This window comes from Crinia signifera, chromosome 5 (genome assembly GCF_055691185.1).
Source record: "Crinia signifera chromosome 5, ASM5569118v1, whole genome shotgun sequence".
Lineage (NCBI taxonomy): Eukaryota > Metazoa > Chordata > Amphibia > Anura > Myobatrachidae > Crinia > Crinia signifera.
In genome coordinates, this window is record NC_139221.1 from 31,033,430 (window position 1) to 31,055,152 (window position 21,723).

General features: G+C 47.4%; 1 protein-coding gene across 1 annotated transcript in view; it reads right to left on the bottom strand.

The window, feature by feature from the left end:
- Positions 1-9,252, bottom strand: part of CTHRC1 (collagen triple helix repeat containing 1) — a 32,863-nt gene extending 23,611 nt beyond the window's left edge. The window contains exon 1 of the mRNA XM_083186200.1: positions 9,028-9,252. Coding sequence (XP_083042326.1) covers positions 9,028-9,156 — 129 coding nt within the window. The 5' untranslated portion in view covers positions 9,157-9,252. The remainder of the gene's footprint in view (positions 1-9,027) is intronic.
- Between the last annotated feature and the right edge of the window lie 12,471 nt (positions 9,253-21,723).

Consider the following 21,723-nt stretch of genomic DNA (forward strand, 5'->3'; position numbering starts at 1 on the left):
ACTAAAAGTCACTGATACGTGTCAGGGATTGTTGGCTCCATATAAATGGGCACAAGACATGCATGTAGCCATAGGGATTATTGTATTTTATCACCATTGCTGGGACATGGTGCTGATGATTCAATGTAAATGTATCTATCTCTCAATCCTTGTTTCCCTAAAAATGTAACAGCTACACAATGTGGGCTAGGTGAAATGAGGGAGATTGCTAGACTAATGAGGGAGAGAGGGAGATTGCTGCTATTTCAGGGAGTCTCCTGCAGAATGCAGGAGGGTAGGTAACTATGACTTAAATACTTCACAAACATTAGTAATACACAATTTGGGAATCAGCCAGAGGTGTTGGTGCAGCTGGTCGGTGAGCAGAGAATTACAACGCACGGTGTCAGGATTAAATATTAATCCCAAATTGTCTGAAATATTTAGAGGGTGTAGCTCCTTAGCAGGTCTCTGAGCACTTGTTGTGCAGTGTACCATGAAACGAGATGAGGCGCTCAGTTAAATGACTTAGCATTTTACTGTCAAAATATCCTTTGTTAGATAGGTTATACTATGTCTTTAAGGATTAGCCTCACTTTACCGGTGCCAGTCACTCTGAGCGATGGGGGAAGTAGTTCTGTGCTGCAGTTCAGTTAGCAGAATTGGCTTGTATGTCATCACCGGCTGAATCACCGGCCTGGAATGTGGCGGCTGGGAAGTGAAGAAGGAATAAACGTAATCTCCAACTTTGTTTTCCCAACAAAGTAAGTGACCATTTTGTGATGAGAGAGGTCCTTCTAGTCCTCCTATTGAGCCACTTCACATAGTTCAACAGCACAAGACACTTGTGTCAATCGATGAATGGACAGCGGCCTGCGGTTCTAAGCCCCCTGGTCCTTTCCCATGAATGTGGATGGGGTCAGTAGCACCCCTGCGTCTATCATGGAAGATGTAACCTTTTGCACCAAGGCAGATTTCTATGTTTTATGTAGAGATGTGCAGGCTCTGATTTATTCTGATTTACTCTGATTTCAAAGCAGGATCTTATTGGCTATCAACTGTCAACAACTGTCATGTGATTTGGGATAGTCAATAAGATCCTGCTTTGAAATCAGAGTAAATCGGAGCCTGCACATCTCTAGTTTTATGTTGTTTTAGAGAGCCTCCCAGAATGGCCAGGAGGCTCCCTAAAATCAGGTGGCCCTCCCCTGGAAATGTGGGTAAGTTCGTCGCATCCCCATGGACCCCCACAACACCCTGTGGATGCCCACATACAGAGCACAAGTGGGCGGACATGGGGGATCCTATAATGAAATTCATTCTGAATCGCATCATCACCGCCCCCGCTATATATAGGTTTCGGGCGGCTCAAGGGGGTTCGGACGGCCATACAATGCTGCGACTTTTCACAGTAGTGTGAGTCCATCTTAAGACATTAAGGGGCCAAATCATCAAACATTGGGGCAGATGTATTGGCGAAGAGATAAAGTGAAGATAAAATTAAAGGAGATAACGCACCAGCCAATCAATGGCCTACTGTAATTTTTCAAACACAGCTGATTGGCTGGTGCGTTATCTCCTTTCACTTTATCTCCACTAGGCTTAATACATCTGCCCCAATGTTTGTGCACTGGCGTATATCTGTAATGGGTGCAAGGTGTGTGCTTCGCACAGGCCCCTGGATTCAGGGGGGCCCGCACCGCACAACCTGCACCCAGTTAATCATATTCATCTCTCATTTGGCTTCAGCAGTGCAGCAGCAAAAATCACTGGGAAAATGACTGCCATGTGCGATTCCCTGTACTTTGCGCATGTGCAATAGAACTGTCCTCAGGAAGACGCCATGTTTGTGCAGACCTGCATGTGTGCAGAAGACTCTGGCACATTGCCAGAGGCTAATGCACTGCCGTAGAGGAGAGCATTAGAGCCCCCTCCTCTCTTACAGCGTTCCTGTGTTTGCAGCCAATATAGATTGATCAGATCGCACAGCACACAGCGTTGCACAGCGCTGTGTCAGCTCTGTGTGCTGAGCAATCTGTTAGGGCTAATGTTCTCCAGTGAGAACACTTACCCTGACACTGGCGAATATAGATTTATCCACCATATTGGATATTAAACGCCGGTCGATATTGACGCGCAGCTGTACATCACTAACGTCCCTACATCTGGTCAGATCGCTTAGAAAATGCCCTGAAATCATCCCATGTTTAGGCCCCATTAGACATAAAGAAGCGAAAAACTATTTACTAAGATGGGAGTTCTATTGAAGATGCCATGTTGCTATCGGCAACCAATCAGATTCTATCTGTTATCTTCTAGAAGGTGCTAAATAAATAAGTAGATTCTGATTGGTTGCTATGGGCACCATTGCATCTACAATAGAACTCCCATTCTGAGGTTGCCGTGTTCAAATGAGACATTATGAACGTTTAAAATTTTTTGAATGTCGACTTTTCATACCCCACCACAGCATACCACCGCACAAATTGGGGGCCCGTGTCGACAGGTGTCGTCAGTGATCTAAAAAAACGTGAAAACTCATGTTGACCTTTTCATGTGTCTACCTTTTTCCTGTCCACCTTTTGCTTGTGTCGACCATTTTTACATCTCGGCCTTCTTCCATGCTGACTTTTTACCCCACGTCGACCTTGTCCCTGTCAACCTTTTGGGGTGGACCTATTGACTTTCAACCTAGACACTGTAGATCCTATGATCCCCACCCACATTATTTAAACATCCGCACCCCCCCTTCCTGAGACCCGGCACCGCAAACACCGTTCCCCCCTCCCCTTGACTGGTCGCCCTGCTACCACACAATCCAGGCTATAGCCACCCGCCGAGTATCGGTCGACCCAATTAAGGCCATAGGTCGACACCTTAAAAAAGTCGAAATGGCTTAATTCAACAGGGACAAAAAGTCCACACAATCTATAGGTCGACATAGAAAAGGTCAGAGTTTAAAAAAAAAAAAATTGTGTCTACAGTATGTCGACTTAGTGATTCATCAATTAATTCTCCATTATGGGCACTTGTAGACGAATGAAAAGCCTGCTTACTTCTTTATGCTAATGCAAGAATTCGCCCACATCTGCGCATCTGCTTGTGGTCTGTAATATACAAATCAGTGTGTTTCATTTTTGTATAGAAATGAATGGGAACATAATATGCATAATATTTTGCAATAAGTTTTACCATTTTTAAAATAGACTGTGGAACAAACCACTAATTCAGGGTTTAGGACAATGGCACCGAACATTAAGCTATACACAGCAATCATAGGCAGCGGGAGAGCAGGAGTAAGATTCAGAGACGTCAGCAGTTGGATGAAACTTTGAAAACCCGACAAAAGTCTGTGTGGTGAGAATTTCATTACCTTCAATGTAATGTGTACAGCCCATAAGTGCCATGCCAAAAGCCCCAAAAACCTGACTCATTCACACAAAAACATAAAAAGGTGAGGGGTAGTGCAACAAAAGTGCAGATGCATGTGCACCCTGATTGGCAATAAGTCTCCAGTGTCAACTAGAGGCCCGGCAGTCTGAGGAAAAGAATCCATATGTACATATGGATTACTAGGTGATTCATCGCGCCCTACGGGCGCTCTTCACACCGTCATAAGGGGCTGCGCCCCCTTAATTTGTGAACATTTGTATATGAGAAAGATGGTTAGAATTGTATGTAAGATGCCTGTATTGCAACTTGAGTTATAGGTGAACTGTGTTAAATAGAGAGCATATGATTTGGAACGGGGTGTGTATTGTTTTGTTTAATTAAAAAGCGGTTACAGAGAAAGATGTACATTGATAGTGTGGATGGTACAGTGACATTTGTCGGTGTGGGGGGGGGCTGTGTGTGCATGTTGTTTAGGTGTGTGTGTGTGCAATAGTATAGTAGAGTGTTTCTGAGTCAGCGGCTCCCCACTGGCGGAGGTCACGACACAGGAAAACAGGAGGCTGGGTAGTGATAGGGGTGTGTGGGCATTAGGGGGACTAAAGAGGAGGGTGGGAGACACAGTGCAGCTTCTGCCAGTGGGTGAGGGTCCAGCGTGGCAGTACAGGAGTACAGAATGGTGGCCCTTAGTCAGTGTCTCCTCCTACTGGGTGGGAGTTCGGATGCATGAGAGCAGGAGGCTGGGCTATGAGGCATGATAGGGGCATGTGGGCAAAACAGCGTCAGCGACTCCCCAGTGGTGGAAGTTACGGTTCAGGAGAGCAGGAAGCTGGGTAGTGATAGGGGTGTGTGAGTATACGGGGGACTAAAGAGGGGCTTAGGGGTGCCGTGAATTGCGGGAGGGGCGCGGGGGTGCCGTGAATCAAGGGAGGGAGGTGGCGCAGGTGTCGGCGAATCGCGGGAGAGGGCGGGGGTCCGCAAAGCGTGGGAGGGGGCGTGAATTGCGCGAGGGGGGGTTGCGAATCGCGGGAGGGGGGTGCGCGGGGGGTCCGAGAATTGCAGGAGGGGGGGGGCACGGGGCGCGATGAATCACCTAGTTGGTTATATATTCTAGTAGAAGGATGGTAGGATGTTGCTGTCATTCAGAATGCATTTACATAAACAGTAATAGTAGCAGTAAAAGATCTGACTTAAAACACCTCTAGTAAAACAGAACAGGTGTTATATATTATACAAAGAACTGGTTGATGATGTGTAGGTTGACGTGCACATAGTTCATAGTTTTCACTAGAAAAAAAATGCTACACGAAAAAATCAACACAGAAAGTTCAACACATGTAAATGTTGACATAAGTGTGGCACTTCATCGGTGTCCATGTCGACACATGAGAATGAATATGAAAACATTGAAAAAAAGAAAAATAAATCTTCAAAAACTCATGTCAACCTTTTTCATTGTCGACCATAGCCGTGCATGTGCCATTTAATCCTGGGGTTGCCGTGAATCACGCGTGGGGGAGGAGGGAGGAGGTGAGGGGTGTCCGCGAATCACGGGACGAGGGGTCGTGGGTGGATGCCGTGAATTGCGGGAGGGGTGGTCGCGGGGGGGCATGTGGGTGCCGCGAATCGTGGGAGGGGGGGTGCGGGGGGTTGCAGTGAATCGCGGGAGGGTGGGTCGCGGGGGCGGGGGGTTGCCGCAATGACAGGAGGGGGGTTCAGGGGTGGGGAATCGCGGTTGGGGGGGTCGTGGGGGGCACCGTGAACCTCGCGAGGGGGGCCCAGGGGGTTGGCGCGAATCGCGAGTGGGGGGGTCGCGGGGTGCCACGAATCGTAGGAGGGGGGGGTGTCACGGGGTGGGGCCGCGAATCGCTGGAGTCACCGGGGGTGCCGCGAATTGCGGGGGGTGTGCTGCAAATCGCGGGAGGGGGGTTGCGGGGGGGTGCTGCAAATCACCACAAGAAAGGTCAACACATGTAATTGTTGACATAAGTGTGGCACTTCATTGGTGTCCATGTCGACACATGAGAATGAATATGAAAACATTGAAAAAGTGAAAAATAAATCTTGTCAACCTTTTTCATTGTCGACCATAGCCATGTCAGTGTTTTGCATGTGCCATTTAATCGTGGGGATGCCGTGAATTGCGGGAGGGGGGGTCACGGGGGGGGGGGGTTGCCGCGAATAGTGTGAGGGGTGGGGCGCGGGGTGTTGCAGTGAATCGCGGGAGGGTGGGTCACGGGGCCGGGTGGTTTCCGCAATGACAGGAGGGGGGGTCAAGGGTGGGGAATCGCGGTTGGGGGGGTCGTGGGGGGGCACCGTGAGCCTCGCGAGGGGGGGCCCAGGGGGTTGGCGCGAATCGCGGGGGAGGGGGGCGCGGGGTGCCGCGAATCACAGGAGGGGGTGTCACGGGGTGGGGACGCGAATCGCGGGAGTCACCGGGGGTGACGCGAATTGCGGGGGGTGTGCTGCAAATCGCGGGAGGGGGGTTTCGGGGGGTGCCGCGAATCGCCACAAGAAAGGCCAACACATGTAAATGTTGACATAAGTGTGGCACTTCATTGGTGTCCATGTCGACACATGAGAATGAATATGAAAACATTGAAAAAGTGAAAAATAAATCTTGTCAACCTTTTTCATTGTCGACCATAGCCATGTCAGTGTTTTGCATGTGCCATTTAATCGTGGGGATGCCGTGAATGGGGGGGGGGGGGGGGAGGGAGGGAGGTGCATACCCAACATGAACCTCTCCAGGAGGGACACATTTCTCTGTTTCTGGACTTTCTTCTTAATTTATGGATTACCATCACCTGTGCTTAAACACCTTTCTTATCAATTACCCTGTTTAAAACAGGTGATGACAATCCTAAATTAAGATGGAAGTCCACAAACAGAGCATTCTGTCCCTCCTGGAGAGGGTCATGTTGGGAGGTATGTGGGGCGCTCACCTGGTGTGTCTGGTGAGTAGCTGTGTCTTTGCTGGGTAACATGGGGAGGCAGAGGGTGTCTGGCACTGTGCATACCTCCCAACATGACCTATGCCAGGAGGGACACAATGCTCTGCCATTGGACTTTCTTCCTAATGTATGATTACCTCCATCTGTGTTGAACAGGTTAATTGATAGGAAAGGTGCTTCAACACAGGTGATGGCAATCATACATTAAAAGGAAAGTGCAGGAGCAGAGCATTGTGTCCCGCCTATGACTGTTGGCTCACTGGGCTCCACCCAGCGTTACAGCTTCAGACACACTTTGAGTGACAGATGTAGCCAAATATATAAGAGATTTTCAGTGCATTGGCCTTGGGACTTGGCATTTTTTTTATTTATAACCCTTGGGATGCCTACATGGAACCAAGCGAGACCCGGAAGTCCAGTGCCGGCACCGCATCGCAAGGGACAACTCTTATCGCAAGAGCTGTCCCTTGCGTTAATAACAGCATATGTTACAGCATATGCCGTTATTAATAATGCGATGTCCGACGAAGGGGGGCGGCGAATTTTACAACATCCCGCCCTACATGTGAGTTACTGGTGAGTTACATGTGAGTTACTGGTCTATTCCAATGGTGCTTCCCTAGTCTGGACTTCCCACCTCACCCCGTTAGGCTATCCCCAAGTCTCTGAAATCGCACTTCCAAGTGACATTGCTGCAGCTCCTCTTAATTACATTGGGGGTTATTCTGATTCACTCAGAAAAGCACAATCACTCTCTGTCCTCTTTTACAATTTCCTCTCCCCACACTAATAACCCCTACAGTTACTGTATTCCTAAATTACCCCTCACTCATCCCACTACTAGTACCTCACTGTGGGTGGGATGCACGAACGCAAAAATCCATCACGGATCCCTCCCAGCGTGCCCTGCGGCCGGTGCCGGGGTCTGTGCATGCGCAGATGGACTTCCGGGTCACATGCCCGGCGGCCTGCACCGTCACTCCGCGAGGGACTCCTGGGTCTCAGACTCGGAAGTCCAGCACGAGAGCCGCATCACAATGGACAGCGGAAGAGCTGTCCGTTGCGTTAATAATCGCATATGTTAGTGCACATGCGATTATAATGGATGGGGCAGTCGGCGAATGCTGGCGATGGGGGGCCGCAGATGTAAGAGCATCCCATCTGTTTCTCTTTTACATCCACATGATTGTAAGCTCCTCACTCTTTTTCTTTGATTTATATTACCTCTTACATACAGTGTAATGCCTTCAATACTGTATGATGATGATGATAATAATATTCTATAAACGTGTGTGAGGAGACAGAGATTGCTGGGAGATGGGCCAGAACTACTGATAGAGACACTGGTATCATTGTAAGCACATACAGTACTAGCAGGATCACATCTGTATCTGGTTAGGGCACTTCCACCATCCACGTGGACGTATCACACACATATATCCGCTTCATGTATGAGAATCACGCAGTAAGTGTGCACCGGGCCATGCAGTGAGTCAGTGACACTTATCAGTGTGTAATATATTGTGTCTCTTCCCAACCGCACACTGGAGAGCTGATTGATAAATATCCCCATCCAGTACATTACGGTAACTTACACTATGATGTACAGTACATTCTGGGAAAGAGATGGATACACCTTATATTGCACATTTATTTATACGGCCTCAGCATATTGTGCTTTATAATAGCTGACAAAAAGTCATAGAGCAAGACTGGGGGGTAACAGACAGGGCAAGATTTACTAAGCTCCAAAAAGCGATAAAATGGAGAGTGACAAAGTACCAGCCAATCATAACTGTCCTTTTTCAAACACCCCCCACATGGCAGTTAGGAGCTGATTAGCTGATTTTATCACTATTACTTATTGATGCTTAGCACATCTGGCCCCGAGAGGTAAGTAATACCCCTTTTACACCAAAATCCCTGGTCGGACCCTGGTCTTTGAACATGGGAGTTTCCAGGGTTGGACCCAGCTTCCTACCCCACAGCACTGTGACCCAGGTCTGCACCGTTTACACTGAACCTGGGTCAGCACTGCTTTTCCCTATGGATGACATTAAAAATGTCCATTTAAGGATAAACTGCCATCCAACTTTCCCTCAATGATTTAAAATAAAAATTAAAAGACATGACAAGTTAGCACTGAAAAATGTTGTTTTTTATTTTATTTAGTAAAACATTTTTCAAAAAGTTTTATTCAGTGCTCAAGCGCACATAGCAGTATAAAGGTGCAGCATCACCCATGTGCTCTCCCCAGCCCCTTCCACTGCAGCAGCAGACCGAATCTCCCATGTGCTCCCCCCCCCCCAAAAAAAGATATAATAATAATAATAATAATAATAATAATATAAATTATACTGCATCCAATTATCCAATTATGATTTCTGTCTGCACTGCCCGTATCCTTCCTGGCTGCTGTCTTTTGCCACTGCAGCGCACTGTGGAAAGGCGTCCAGCACTTCTGGTATCCTTTCAGCACTACCCAGATGTCCCAACCTGGGTTGGTACCATTTACACCGCCCACGACCCAGGTACAACCAGTGTTCAACCCTGGTCAGGACCTGGGTAGGAGACCAGTGTTACTGGACCTGGGTTGACCCCTTTTACACCAACGCTGACCTGGGTCCGACCTGGGTTATTTCTTGGTGTAAAATTGGTATTACAGGACCCGGCTTTTAGAGGATGATTAGAAGATAGAACTCACCCTGTCTATGATGTCCAGATCTTTCTGCCGCAGTGATCTCTGCTTCACCTTCTGGTTGTCAGGATCGGACTGGGAGCGATGGAGAAGACAGGATGCGGCCAGCAGCAGGGGGATCCATAGTGAGCGCATCTCAGGTGGGAGCTGTGAGAAGTCTGTAGCTCGCGGTATAACTGCACAGCAGTGAATGAGGGTCTGCTGCCTCTGAATCACACACACAGTGTCTGCTAGAACTGAGGCCTGTGTGTTATTATTACATCTATGGCTGGCCAGCCTCAAGGGGGTTAGAGGAATTCTCAATTCCTGAATCTTAACCCCTCACCACAGCACACGTGCCGCAGCTGAGCGGCTACAGACCTCGCATTGTCATTGGGAACACTGGGGGATGTACTGATGTTGACTTTAAAATCCCTGGGTATTTGTACATGGGCAACAATGGCAGCATTAAGTGATGGAGGGGTCATAGAGGCAGCATATACATTTTATTTAATGTTTCTTTTGGTACTGCCTCGTCTTTGCGGCCACCGCTTACGCCAGTTACGTTAGCCGCTTTAAGAATAGCATCATCGTTCCCTTCGAGGGCTCGCTTCACTCGCCACGCTTCAGGCTCGGTGGCTCGCTCCGCTCCACTTTGCTCGCCACAACTTTACTAAAGGTAATAGATGATGACATGGACCCAGGGTGGTGCGCCATACGCTACATAAGTTCCGTAGCGTAAGCGGTGGCCGCAAAGATGAGGAAGTATCATTCTCTTTAGTATTGTCATCACAAAGCTTTATTAAAACAGGTGTGGTGACGATCTATTTAGAAATTGAGAAACATTCAGAATATCGACAGCAGAATGTCGATATTGTGAATGTTGACAGTCGGCATAATATTTTTAGCAGTTTTTAACCTTAAACATCTAGGTCTGGTTACATCTAGGTCTTAATAGGCTGTATAAATATAAGATTCCCTCACTGACCTTGGCTACAGGAGAACGATCCATCACACCCCAGTTCCAGGAACCCAGTGCCAGGGCAGGGAGGCACTGAGCCCTGTGCGGCACCACCCCCTGAATATGATGTAATGCCGAAGGATCAAGAACTTTCTCGCCTATCATCCTGGAAAGGCCGAGAGGCTCCCAAAAATCGTGTGGTGCACCTGGCACCCCAGAAAAGTGGGCAAGGATCCTGCTTTGCCTGGAACTCCCCCCCCCCCCCGGACCACAGCAACTCCCCCCTCAGGCACCCACAACAGAGTACAAATGGATGGTCCGAGGAAGACCCAATTTGTGCTGAATAGCGTCTTTGTAGTCCCATACCCCACTATACAGTGCCTGGTTTTAGGCACACAATGGCATGACCTTCTCGCCTGGCTACACCCCCTATTTGTCTGCCACGCTGCTCCCAGAGGAGGGGGAGGAAGCAATTTCGGATTGTCCAAAGGAAGCTCTGTTACAGTGCTCTTGGCACCCTGCAAGTCAAATGAAGGGACCTTAGGGCAGCGATAGTGCCACCCTTAGGACCCTGTAGCCTGAGCTATAGCACCACTCACACAGCCCTAGTTATGCCCTGTCTCCGCCCCCTCGGAAGGGTGGGCGGAGACAAGGCCCACACATTCCCCCACACCTTCCTACCCTGCTGGTAGTTTCCCACTATTTGCCCCGCTCCCTCCATGTACACCTGCGAATCGTAGAATTTATTTATTTTTTGCAAAGGGGCGGGGATTGATGATGTAGGGCTCCGTCCCCGCCCTCCAAACGGCAGCTGAAAGTCTCCTCTCCGGGCTTCTCAGGAAACAATAAATGTCGGCAAGTATGATCTAAACATTCTGGATTCGGGATTCTGTCAATTGGTATTTAGTCCGTCGGCAAATTAACTACATACCAAAATACAGGGCCAGATGCACTAAGCTTCAAAAGTGATAAAATGGAGAATGATAAACTACCAGCCAATCAGCTCCTGCCTGACATTTTTCAAACAGTCTGTGACATGGCAGGTAGGAGCTGATTGGCTGGCTGTTAATCACTCTCGGTTTTATCACTTTTGAAGCTTAGTGCATCTGACCCACACTCTGTAATTAAACAGTTAAATGTTTTTTTATATTCCATAGTTGTCAGTATCCGGCCTGTCCTGCAAAGCAGCTGCTCCCTATGTATCGTGCAAAGATTTATAGTCAGGACAATCTGTAGGTTTACAGTCCTCTGCCTTTCATCAGGAGCCCCTCAGATGTGTATTCCCATATAGCTCCAGCAGTATAATAATCTGCTGCAGGTTTAGTGCATGGATGGGATGACTATATTCATACTCAGCATGTGTTCAACATTGAAATAAACTGTCAATTTTATCATTATAAACAGCTGAGAATTTTATTTGTATTGGGCCAAATGTAATAGGGTGTGCGAATCAGAAAGTAAGAGATTTTGGGCGGGATGTATTAATATACATCGCCGCCCTTCACCGCCTGTCTGCCGCGATGCCAGCGCATATGTACTAACATATGCGGCTGGCATTGCGGTGCGATGACGGAGGCCCCCCACCATACCTGTAATGTCTCCGTCACCTCCTGGGCGCCTCCTTCTCCACTCATGCCGGGGACAGCTAAGCAGGCTGTCCCCAGCGCCTCCCCCCGGAAGGACCTCCTTGCATCAGGAGGACCTGATGCAAGGTAAGCCAGAGGGAGAGGGGTTGGCGGAGGAGGCGGGTGGCAATAGAAGCCCATAGGCTTCTATAGGGCATCGCCACCCAAAGGTGGTGATACCCTGCCCTGCGTTAACGTGGCGTCTGGGTTTTAGTACATATGAAAATGCTGTAGAACGGGGGTTTTACCGCAGTTTCGGCTTAGTACATCTTGCCCTTTGGGAGAGCTTTCCCGTTTTTTTAAAGCGGCAATAATTTACATGGCAAAACCAGGTTGTTTTTGCCATGTAAATGATTGCCAATTTAAAAAAATGGGAAAACTCTCCCAAAATCTCTCACTTTCTGATTCGCACACAGTACTTTTTAGCAAGCAGTGGGCCTCATTCAGAGGTGTATGCAGTGCCCAGGGCAGACGCAGTGGGGCCATTTATTGCAGTTTCTCTATCCATACACATAGGAAGCCATTTCTATAAAATAAGCTTCATCGGCCACAGTACTGATGAAAGTTTAGAAGGTATGAGCGATTGTGGTGCTGAGGATTCACCAATTGCGTATTGAGGCCAGAAGTACTGTGGGCGGGATCTCCTAACATCCGCAGCCCTCTAACGCCTCCTTTCACCTTGTTAATAATCGCATATGCTCTTGTGATATGAGCTGTCCCTTACGATGCGGCCGCAGGGCATGCTGGGAGGGATCCGTGCTTTTGCTGGCAATCCCCACCGCAGCGCTGACACTGCAGAGGGGCAACAAAGAATACAGAAACGCGTTAAAATCCCCGATAACAGGGTTTTTACTGCATTTCTGGTTTAGAGCATCCCGCCCTGTTCAAGGACACATCTATATGTTAAAATGAGCTCAGAAAGATATTCTTACTATTAATTGCAAATTACTTGTGTATTAAGTGTAATATTATATATACAGGTTGAGTATCCCCTATCCGAAATGCTCGGGACCGCGAGCATTTCGGATAGGGGAATTTTCCGTTTTTTAGAATATTTTTTTGCAGCCATACTTACCTGTCCCCTGATGGTCCCCGGGCGTCCCTCGGCGTCCGCGCAGTCCACAGCAGGCCTCCGGCATCTTCTCCTGGTCTCCAGCGGTCCCAGGAATGCATTGCGCGAGTGTGCGCGCGCACCGGTGACGTCACCGGCGCGCGCGCACACTCGCGCAATGCATTCCTGGGACCGCTGGAGACCCTGGAGAAGATGCCGGAGGCCTGCTGTGGATGCCCGGGGACTTGGTAAGTATGAAAAGAGGGTTAGGGGGTTAAAAAAAAAAAATTCAAATGATTCCAAAAACCACAGTTTTTGGAATAATTCGGATAAGGGATGTCCGGATACCGGATACTCAACCTGTATATATATTACATATTGTAGTGAAAACTTATAGGTGATTACATAGAAACAGCATTTGACAGCAGATAAGATCCATCTCTACCACTCTCTTTTTTATTTATTTAGTTATAATCTCAATAAATGCCATTATATTACATAATATGAACTGGAGCACTGTAATCTGCAATAATATGAACTGGGGACACTGTGGGCCAGATGCACTAAGCTTCAAACATAATAAAATGGAGAGTGATAAACAGCCAGCCAATCAGCTCCTACCTGCCATGTCACAGACTGTGTTTGAAAAAAGTCAGGCAGGAGCTGATTGGCCGATTGTTTATCACTCTCCATTTTATCACTATTGAAGCTTAGTGCATTAACTAGAGCACTATTATTGTGTGTAATTATAACTACTGGTTGGGAGAGGTGTCTCTCTAGGACGATTGGGACAGGGGTCCCTTCAATATGTTGCTATTTGGCCCAGGATGATTCTCATACAGTATGTCAGTACATACATGCCAACTTTTGAAAATTCCTCTTCGGGAGAAGCCCGGAGAGGAGTGAAGGGGGGGCTGGACGAGGCTTCGTTTTGGGGCCGGGGCTTAGGTCACTAAGCCCCGCCCCACGACCGGCAGCCTCATTGATTTGTGGGTCTGTGGATGGGGGAGGGGCTATATACCTTCCCCGCGGTATAAATTTCATAATTTTGTGGGTCCGCGGGGAGGGGGCGGGGCTAAATGGCTCATCATTTAGCCCCGCCCCCTCCCCGCGGACCCGCAAAATTCTGAAATTTATACCACGGGGAAGGTGGGAATAGAAGCTGTGGCTACAATGCAGGAGACTTGCCCACCTTCCCCGGGGGGCCGGGAGGGGGACACGATTTGCGGGACCCTCCCGGCCATTCCGTGAGGGTAGGCAAGTATGTGTCAGTATTACATGTGTTAATAGGCTGCAGCATGAGGCATGTGAACGCTGTAATATATCCATAGCCAGCAATAGCAACACCAGACAGAGTGACATCATTGTTGCATCTGCCTCATGAAGATCAGATTTTTCACATAGTAAATGAAGCATTATAGTAAACTGCACAAATACCTTCTAAAGCAGATGTGGCCAAACCGGTCCTCGAGATTTACCAACAGCTCCTGTTCCAGCCCACCGGTGTATCTGTAGAATGTGTGGGTTAGGAATGAATGCAGCATTTTTGAAAATGTGACAGTTAGTAATGATTACACCCAGGTCCGGATTAGGGGCCTTATAAGCCTGGAGCTGAAATTGTTCAAGGACCGATTATTAAAAGCAGAGGAGGTGATGCCAATACTATGTAGGCATGTAGAATCCATACACAGGGGGAGGGCAAACCGGTCCTTGAAATCTACCAACGGTCCACATTTTCCAAATCACCTAGCTGGTGCACAGCTGTAGTCATTACTAACTGTCCCATTTCCCAGGTCACCTAGCTGGTGCACAGCTGTAGTAATTACTAATGGTCACATTTCCCAGGTCACCTAGCTGGTGCACAGCTGTAGTCATTACTAACTGTCCCATTTCCCAGGTCACCTAGCTGCTGCACAGCTGTAGTCATTACTAATGGTCACATTTCCCAGGTCACCTAGCTGGTGCATGGCTGCAGTCATTACTAACTGTCACATTTCCCACCTAGCTGGTGCACAGCTGTAGTCATTACTAAGAGTCACATTCCCCAAGTCACCTAGCTGGTGCACAGCTGTAGTCATTACTAACGGTCACATTTCCCAGGTCACCAAGCTGGTGCACAGCTGTAGTCATTAATAATAAGACCTGCACACAGGGAGATGTGCTGAGCGTTCTGAGCGATGCTAGATCGCTAACAACACTCAGCAAGATTGCTCAGGATACAGCGCTGTGTGCTGAGCGATCTGGCCCTTTGGCCCGATTAGTCATGGACCAAATTTTGCCTTATCCCCGATTTTCAGCTGTTAGGCTGCGATTACACGCAGCCTAACGAGTATGCCTGAAACAGGCCCTTAATTTGGACCTCAGTTATGTTGCTATAAAGAACGGAATGAGTGAGATCGGCATGTAGTGGGTTAAACATCCGAGGCTGTGATGACCTTAGTGAAGCATGTGACTTGTCATCCAATAAGGATGCAGGTATGTCAGAGTTAGCTGTGGATATGAGTTGCAGGAAGAGGAGGAGTCTCACTCTTTTTCCTGAGTTTCCCGCCCTCCTTCCCCTTATTTTGGCTGTGGATGGGTGTTTCTTTGCGTTGGCTGTTTGGCTGGAATGAACGGCAGGTTAATTGATTTAAGGTTTTCGTTAAATTATGTGTCGGTGTATATAGTTGTTTTTTGGTGCGCTCACCTTCGTGGACTATAAGCCATCGCCGGATCACCCGGTCGGGAACAGCGACACCATCCGGACTGGTGGGCAGTCAATGTAGACGGCAGAGCGGATACCGCTTGTTGTTAGGATATTTGTTGATAGTTATCGGTGGAGCTTAAATAATCAGCCGTTCTTTCTTGGCCACCATTAATTAATTACAATCAATTAAATTAGTTTAAAATTGTTTACCAAATACAACACTTTCTGCCAAACCTAGAGCTGCCCATACACCTACAGATTTATCTTCAGATCTTGCTGGTTGGAACAAAAACCTGGTTATGGATGAGAGCAAATGACAGTTGACCATTTGCTTGGAAATGCTGGAAAACTAACAAACTGTCATTCAGATATTACCAGGTGTTTGTTTCAACCAGCCAGATCTGAAGATAAATCTGTAGGTGTATGGTCACCTTAAAGGTGCGTAAACACGTACAGATTTTCTGTCTGATCTATCTAGTGGGAACAAAAACCTGGAAATGTATGGGAGCATATGCCAATCAAAAATTTCCACCCAAATGCAGGAAAACAGAAAAAAAATATATGCTTTGATAAATTTGTTATATCAGAGTGATTTAAACAATGGCACTTGTTTCCTAGCACGGCGCCCACGATTTTTTGATTGTATTGATCGGGTCGGAAAAATCGCATCGATTGCATCGCATGCCAACCAAATCGCATGCGATGCGACCGGAATCAATGTAAAATGGTCCCTGAGACCCGATTTTACGAGGGGCGGCGGTACGCGTCCTCCGACCTTTTCATACTCCCACTATCTACGTCGGCGTGGAGTTGATTTTATATAGTGTGGGGAGTGCAGCGAGCCACGAGCCCGAAGCGTGGCGTGCGGACGCGCATAACTTCACAGGTATACGCGTCCCCTCGCGGGTCTCGCCACACTATATAAAACAACTCCACGCCGACGTGGATAGTGGGGGTATGAAAAGGTCGGAGGACGCGTACCGACGCCGCTCGCCACGCTTCGGTTTGGCGTCAATAGTGGGGTGGCGTTAACAATGGGGGGCATTAACCATACTTTCTAACCATATACAATGAGAAATTGCCCATATTGGCCCATTTCCCATTGTTCCCTATGTAAATCGGGTTGATCAACCCGATTTTAACTTTAAAAATAATTATTCTCTATGGGAAAATCGCGTTGATTGCGTCGGTCGCATCACGGCCCATGGACCGCGATGGACCCGATCAACGCAATTTTCTAATTTAACATTATTCTCTATGGGAAAATCACGTTGATCGCGTCGGTCGCATCGCGCCCATTAAATCGGGTCCATCGTGTCGATCGCATGCCTTAAGTACCTTAAACTTAAGGCATGCGATCAACCCGACGGGCGCCGTGCTAGGGAACAAGTACCTAAACAATTTGTCTGACTGATCACTGTCTGTTTTCAAGTGTTTGGGAACATTTTTTTGATTGTCAGCTGTTCCCATATACTTCCAGGTTTGACCAGATAGATCAGACAGAAAATCTGTACGTGTGTACGCACCTTAAGTCTCCGAGTCGTTATTTCAGGTTTAAGTTAAGTGTTTATTATCATGCAAACACAAGGTCGCACATCAGTTGCTGGGATGTTTAAACCATCTGTGCTGAAACCAGGGAATTGCTAAACCCTGCATTGCTAGTGTGCCTCGAGGACCGAGGTTGGGAACGTCTGGTTAAGGTTAAATTGGCTGAGGGCTGCTTAAGCCAGAAGCCACATAAGAGCCCTGACTTAGGTCACAGAAAGTTCAGCAGAGAGAAAAAACTTAGGCTAGTCTGTTCTGCCTGGATACAAGCTGGTGATCAGGCAGGGACCTATCAGGAGGTTAGTGGGAGTAGCCAGAAGTAGGTTATATAAGCCAGGTGATCATGTGACCTCTTCCTGCTTTTACCATTTTGGAGCCCTCCCTCCCACCCTATTATCAGGCTCAGCGGGGTGATGGTTCATCCTTATGAGCGGTGGTTTTTGCAGAAGTGTTTTGCAAAAAAAATTTATTTTTGTGGCTTTCCAGCCAGTATGGCGGGAAGTCACTACCAGCCAGCGGTCAAAAGGGGGCACAAGCGGTCATCGTGGGGCACCACCCCTTTCGTAGGACGGCGGGTGGTCCTTCCCATGCGGGTGGACAGGGGGCGTTCCCCTGCGGGACCGTCCGCTAAGGGCTCAGCCAGGTTAGGGGGTGGTGAGACCCTCACGGTGCAGGTTGTGCCATTAGGAGGCGGTGGTGAACCCCTCCTGCAGTTCTGTTTACGTATTTCAAGTTGACTGGGCTGGCGTGTTGGTAGCGGCTTAGTCTTTGCCATCCTCCAACCTTTAGTTTAAAGTTAGGGACTCGATATCCAAATTCAAATCCCAAATTTACTAGTTTAGCTTACAAGGTCTTCAATAAATATTCCTCTGACCTTTTTAAACTTAACTCTTGGTGTCAGTGTGGTTATTTCTTGTCTGTGTGAGTTATTTTGGTCGTCTCATTTATTATAGATAAGGGTTTTTATTAATAAATAATGTAAAGGTATTTAAGTCATGGGCTACTTAAGAACCTTTAAATTTTTATTATTTTATTTATTACCTGTCACTTAAACAGCGCTCACATATTCCTCAATGCTTTACAGCAATTATTTGGCCATTCACATAACAGTGGAGCTTAACACGCACATATAACATATTAGCTTTCATCTTTGTCAGAAGCCAATTAACCTACCAGTACATTTTTGGAGTCTGCAACGAAACTGGAGTCCTCAGAAGAAACCTATACAAGCACAGGGAGACTATACAAACTCCCCACATCGGAGGCAGAGCAACTTGAGTCTGACTCATCTGTTAAAGTTGTCTGTTCTATGTTATTGCTGAAGCAGGCATCAGAGAGGAGGAGTGTGGTACATGACATCCAGAGACCCCACAGTAGTGAGTCACAGTCTCAGAAGGAGTTTATAGTACAAAGCCCCCAAAAAACGGTGTTCCACAATTTCACTATTTGCCGATACACACCTGCTCTGAAATATGGTAGCGTACAGTGAGCAACTGATTTATTTTCTCAGTATAAACCTCAAAGTGAGATATATTATCTTGGTGACGTCTAAGTCTCCTTTTTAGTTCCACTTAAACACCGGTTTATCAAAGTGTCCTCTGTTCCAAGCACCACTTAGGCCATCTTACACCCACCGAAGCCATTTCTTAAAACCCCCGCCTTAAAATTGTTCCGCTGTTTACTTTGTACGCTCAATATAGCACAGATACATTCTCACAGTCATTTCACAACAATGACAGGGCAGTTCTATGAAAGAAACCAGGCTGAAAGAAACTCTGCAGTGACCTTAAAAACCATCCATCCTTTTACACAGGTAACTATGTGCACAGGGAAACAATGTCGCACAGCCCAGGGCTCGTCATTTTCCTTTCACACAGAGTAACAATAAATCACTTCAGGATAAAAGGCCTGTTCTCCGTGTCCTCTTCCTGCATACCAGGGAGTGTGGGGCAGTCACAAGCACTGTGTCATGGGTTATTGCCTGGTATTATAGTACACACTCATCTTACACCAACAGGAAGACACCACTTTCTTCTAGATCTATGCTAGTTTCTGCAAGGGCTTCAGATAGTTTATTTAAACAGAATGACATTTTAGGGTGTTAGAAAGTGCAGGCCTGCGGTTCTTTACAGCTCCCGATTTTCAGTGGTCGTCTTGAGGGTACATTTCAGTGGTGGAACTTGTGGGTGATGAGCCCAGGTGCAAAAATATAATTTAAGCCCCTTCCTCCACCCCAACCCCAAGTTCACAATATTCAACATAGCAGTGGGTGACAGGGAGAGGCAGATAGTGACAGAGAGAGGCAGGGGGAGGAAGAGAGAGGCAGATATTGACAGAGAGAGGAAAGGGGAGGCAGATGGTGACAGAGAGAGGCAGATAATGACAGAGAGAGGAAGGGGGAGGAAGAGAGAGGCAGATAGTGACAGAGAGAGGCAGGGGGAGGAAGAGAGAGGCAGATAGTGACAGAGAGAGGAAGGGGGAGGCAGAGAGAGGCAGATGGTGACAGAGAGAGGCAGGTGGTGACAGAGAGAGGCAGGGGGAAGCAGAGTGTGACAGGAAGAAGGTAACGGGCAGTAGTGTGCCCCTTCGTCCTCCAGGTCCCCGGTGCACTGCACCTGCTGCACCACTGGTAGTTCCGCCTCTGGTACGTTTACTAAAAGGTCAATTCTCATTGCTCTTATATGGATGATAAGTGATCTTAATCGATGTTGCAAATTTACTGACATTGAAAAACGTTATGAAAAACAATATTTAAGTAAATGTGCGTTTCAGCATACATTGGGGCAGATGTATGAAGGTGCGTTACGGGGGAGAAGGGGTATCAGCGCATGTTATGTGCACTGATACAGCTTCTCCCCCATGTATGAAGCAGCCGGTGTGCGGTAAATGACAGGGGCGCCCCTGCCCATATCGGCGCTGCTATCTAAATGATAGCAGGCCGATATGCATGGCAAATCTATAAACCCTGCTGCTGGCTCTGAGCTGTGCTGGAGATCCTGCACATGCCCAGTCCAGCCAGCCGGGGGAAGGAGACAGCACGTCCAGGAGAGGACATCGCCGGAGGGGGGACCTTGCACTCCTCAGCTTCTGCACACACAATGTTAATACATCTCGTCTATGCCCCTTCCTGCTTCGCCTCATTAATGATTTTAGTGGCAAGCGATGCCTCATTGATTGATATTTAAATGTTTTTAAAAAGAAAAGGATGACTATGGACCTGGACTCCCAGGTCTTGGTGATGTCCTTGGGATTTTGGTGCCTATTTTATTGTTGTTTTTTTAGCAGTGGCCCACTCTATATAACTATATCGTTCCTATTGTGATGCATATTCGTTACTAGATGTACGATTGTTCTTATGCTTAAGGGGGAGATGTAGCAAGCTTTGGATAGAGATAAAGTGGAGAAGCTGGCCAAAACAACCAATCAGCTTCTGTGATTGGTTGCTATAAGCAACTCCTCCATTGAATCTCTTGCCAAGGATTCATACCGCAGAGGGGCGGTTCACGGGAGACGGGTTATTTGTGCGACGTGAAAGGGGTAACAGTGTGTCCCACGAAATTAGAACACGTCATATAATGTGACTATCTTGATATCCTGATATTTTGTATTGTACAAGTTTAAAGCCCCCATACACTTTGAGCTGAAAGCCGCTCAATTTACTGGTTTGCTCGAAATCCGCCCAGTGTGCACAGGGCAGAAATGAGCAGTGAGAGTTGATGCGTGCTCCAGATACATCGCTGGCCCGGCCGCTATGTATTACCAGCAGATGAGCGACGGGGTGGATGGTATTCCCTAGCGTCCTGCTATGGAAAGCCGTCCACCCCATAGAAAAATCGCTAAAACAGGCGAAAGTTGTTCAGTGTGTATGCACTGAGCCTTTTCAAGCCCAGCAATTCTCTCCATCATTGGTCGGCATACACGGTGGGCCTTTACTCTGTTCAGCAAGGCATATATTACACTGAACCTATGTATCAATAATAAGCCCGCTCGAAACAAAGGCTTCAATTGCTAGGAAGGTGGCTAATGTACAGAAAGAGATGTAGTTTCACTTGCTGCTAACAGATGGCAGTGTTTCGGTGACACACAGACACTTTGGGACTTGCTTTCCAAGGATGGATACATCTCTCCTTGCAACCAATCAGCACTGAAGTAACATCTATAATTTGCATACTATACAGAGCTGCTGATTGGCAATGTAGAAAGAAAAATAGTTGGATCACCCTTGGGCGCAGCTGCTACTAGGTTTCAAACACTTGATGAGGAGACACCACTCCTCCAACAACACATCTACTACACAATTTTCAAGTGGAGACCCTATAGCGCTCTAAACACAAAAAAAAAATTATACACAGTACTTCCCTTTTTGGATCTTATGGGACAGATGGATGGAACAGAAGATCCTGGTAATCAGTTTTTCATTGTTGGTTATTCATGAAAACAGGGTGGTCACTGTGACTGCCAGGTAAAGGAAGAAATGGCGAAGTATAGAATTCTACAACCTGGGGGGTCTTCCGGATAGTCCGCCAGGCAGAGTCTTCAACCAAGGTCCCAAACTGGATAGCAGCAGTCAAACAGCAATCACCTTCCTCTGATCACACAACGCGTTTCGATCCGCTCTGGGATCTTTTTCAAGTGTTTTCATTTTATTCACTTTGTATGTTATGTACTTCTGGATGTGGAAGACAGTAAAGTTTTTATGATCCATATACCGAGTGGTCCTAAAGATACCTTGATGTGAACGTCACAGCCTTTTATTCAGTGAGTTGGGGTACGCATCCCGTTGGCTATACCGTCTCATTCACCTCATTTAAAAGATACCTTTATGTGCGAATACTACATCCACATAGTGTGAGTT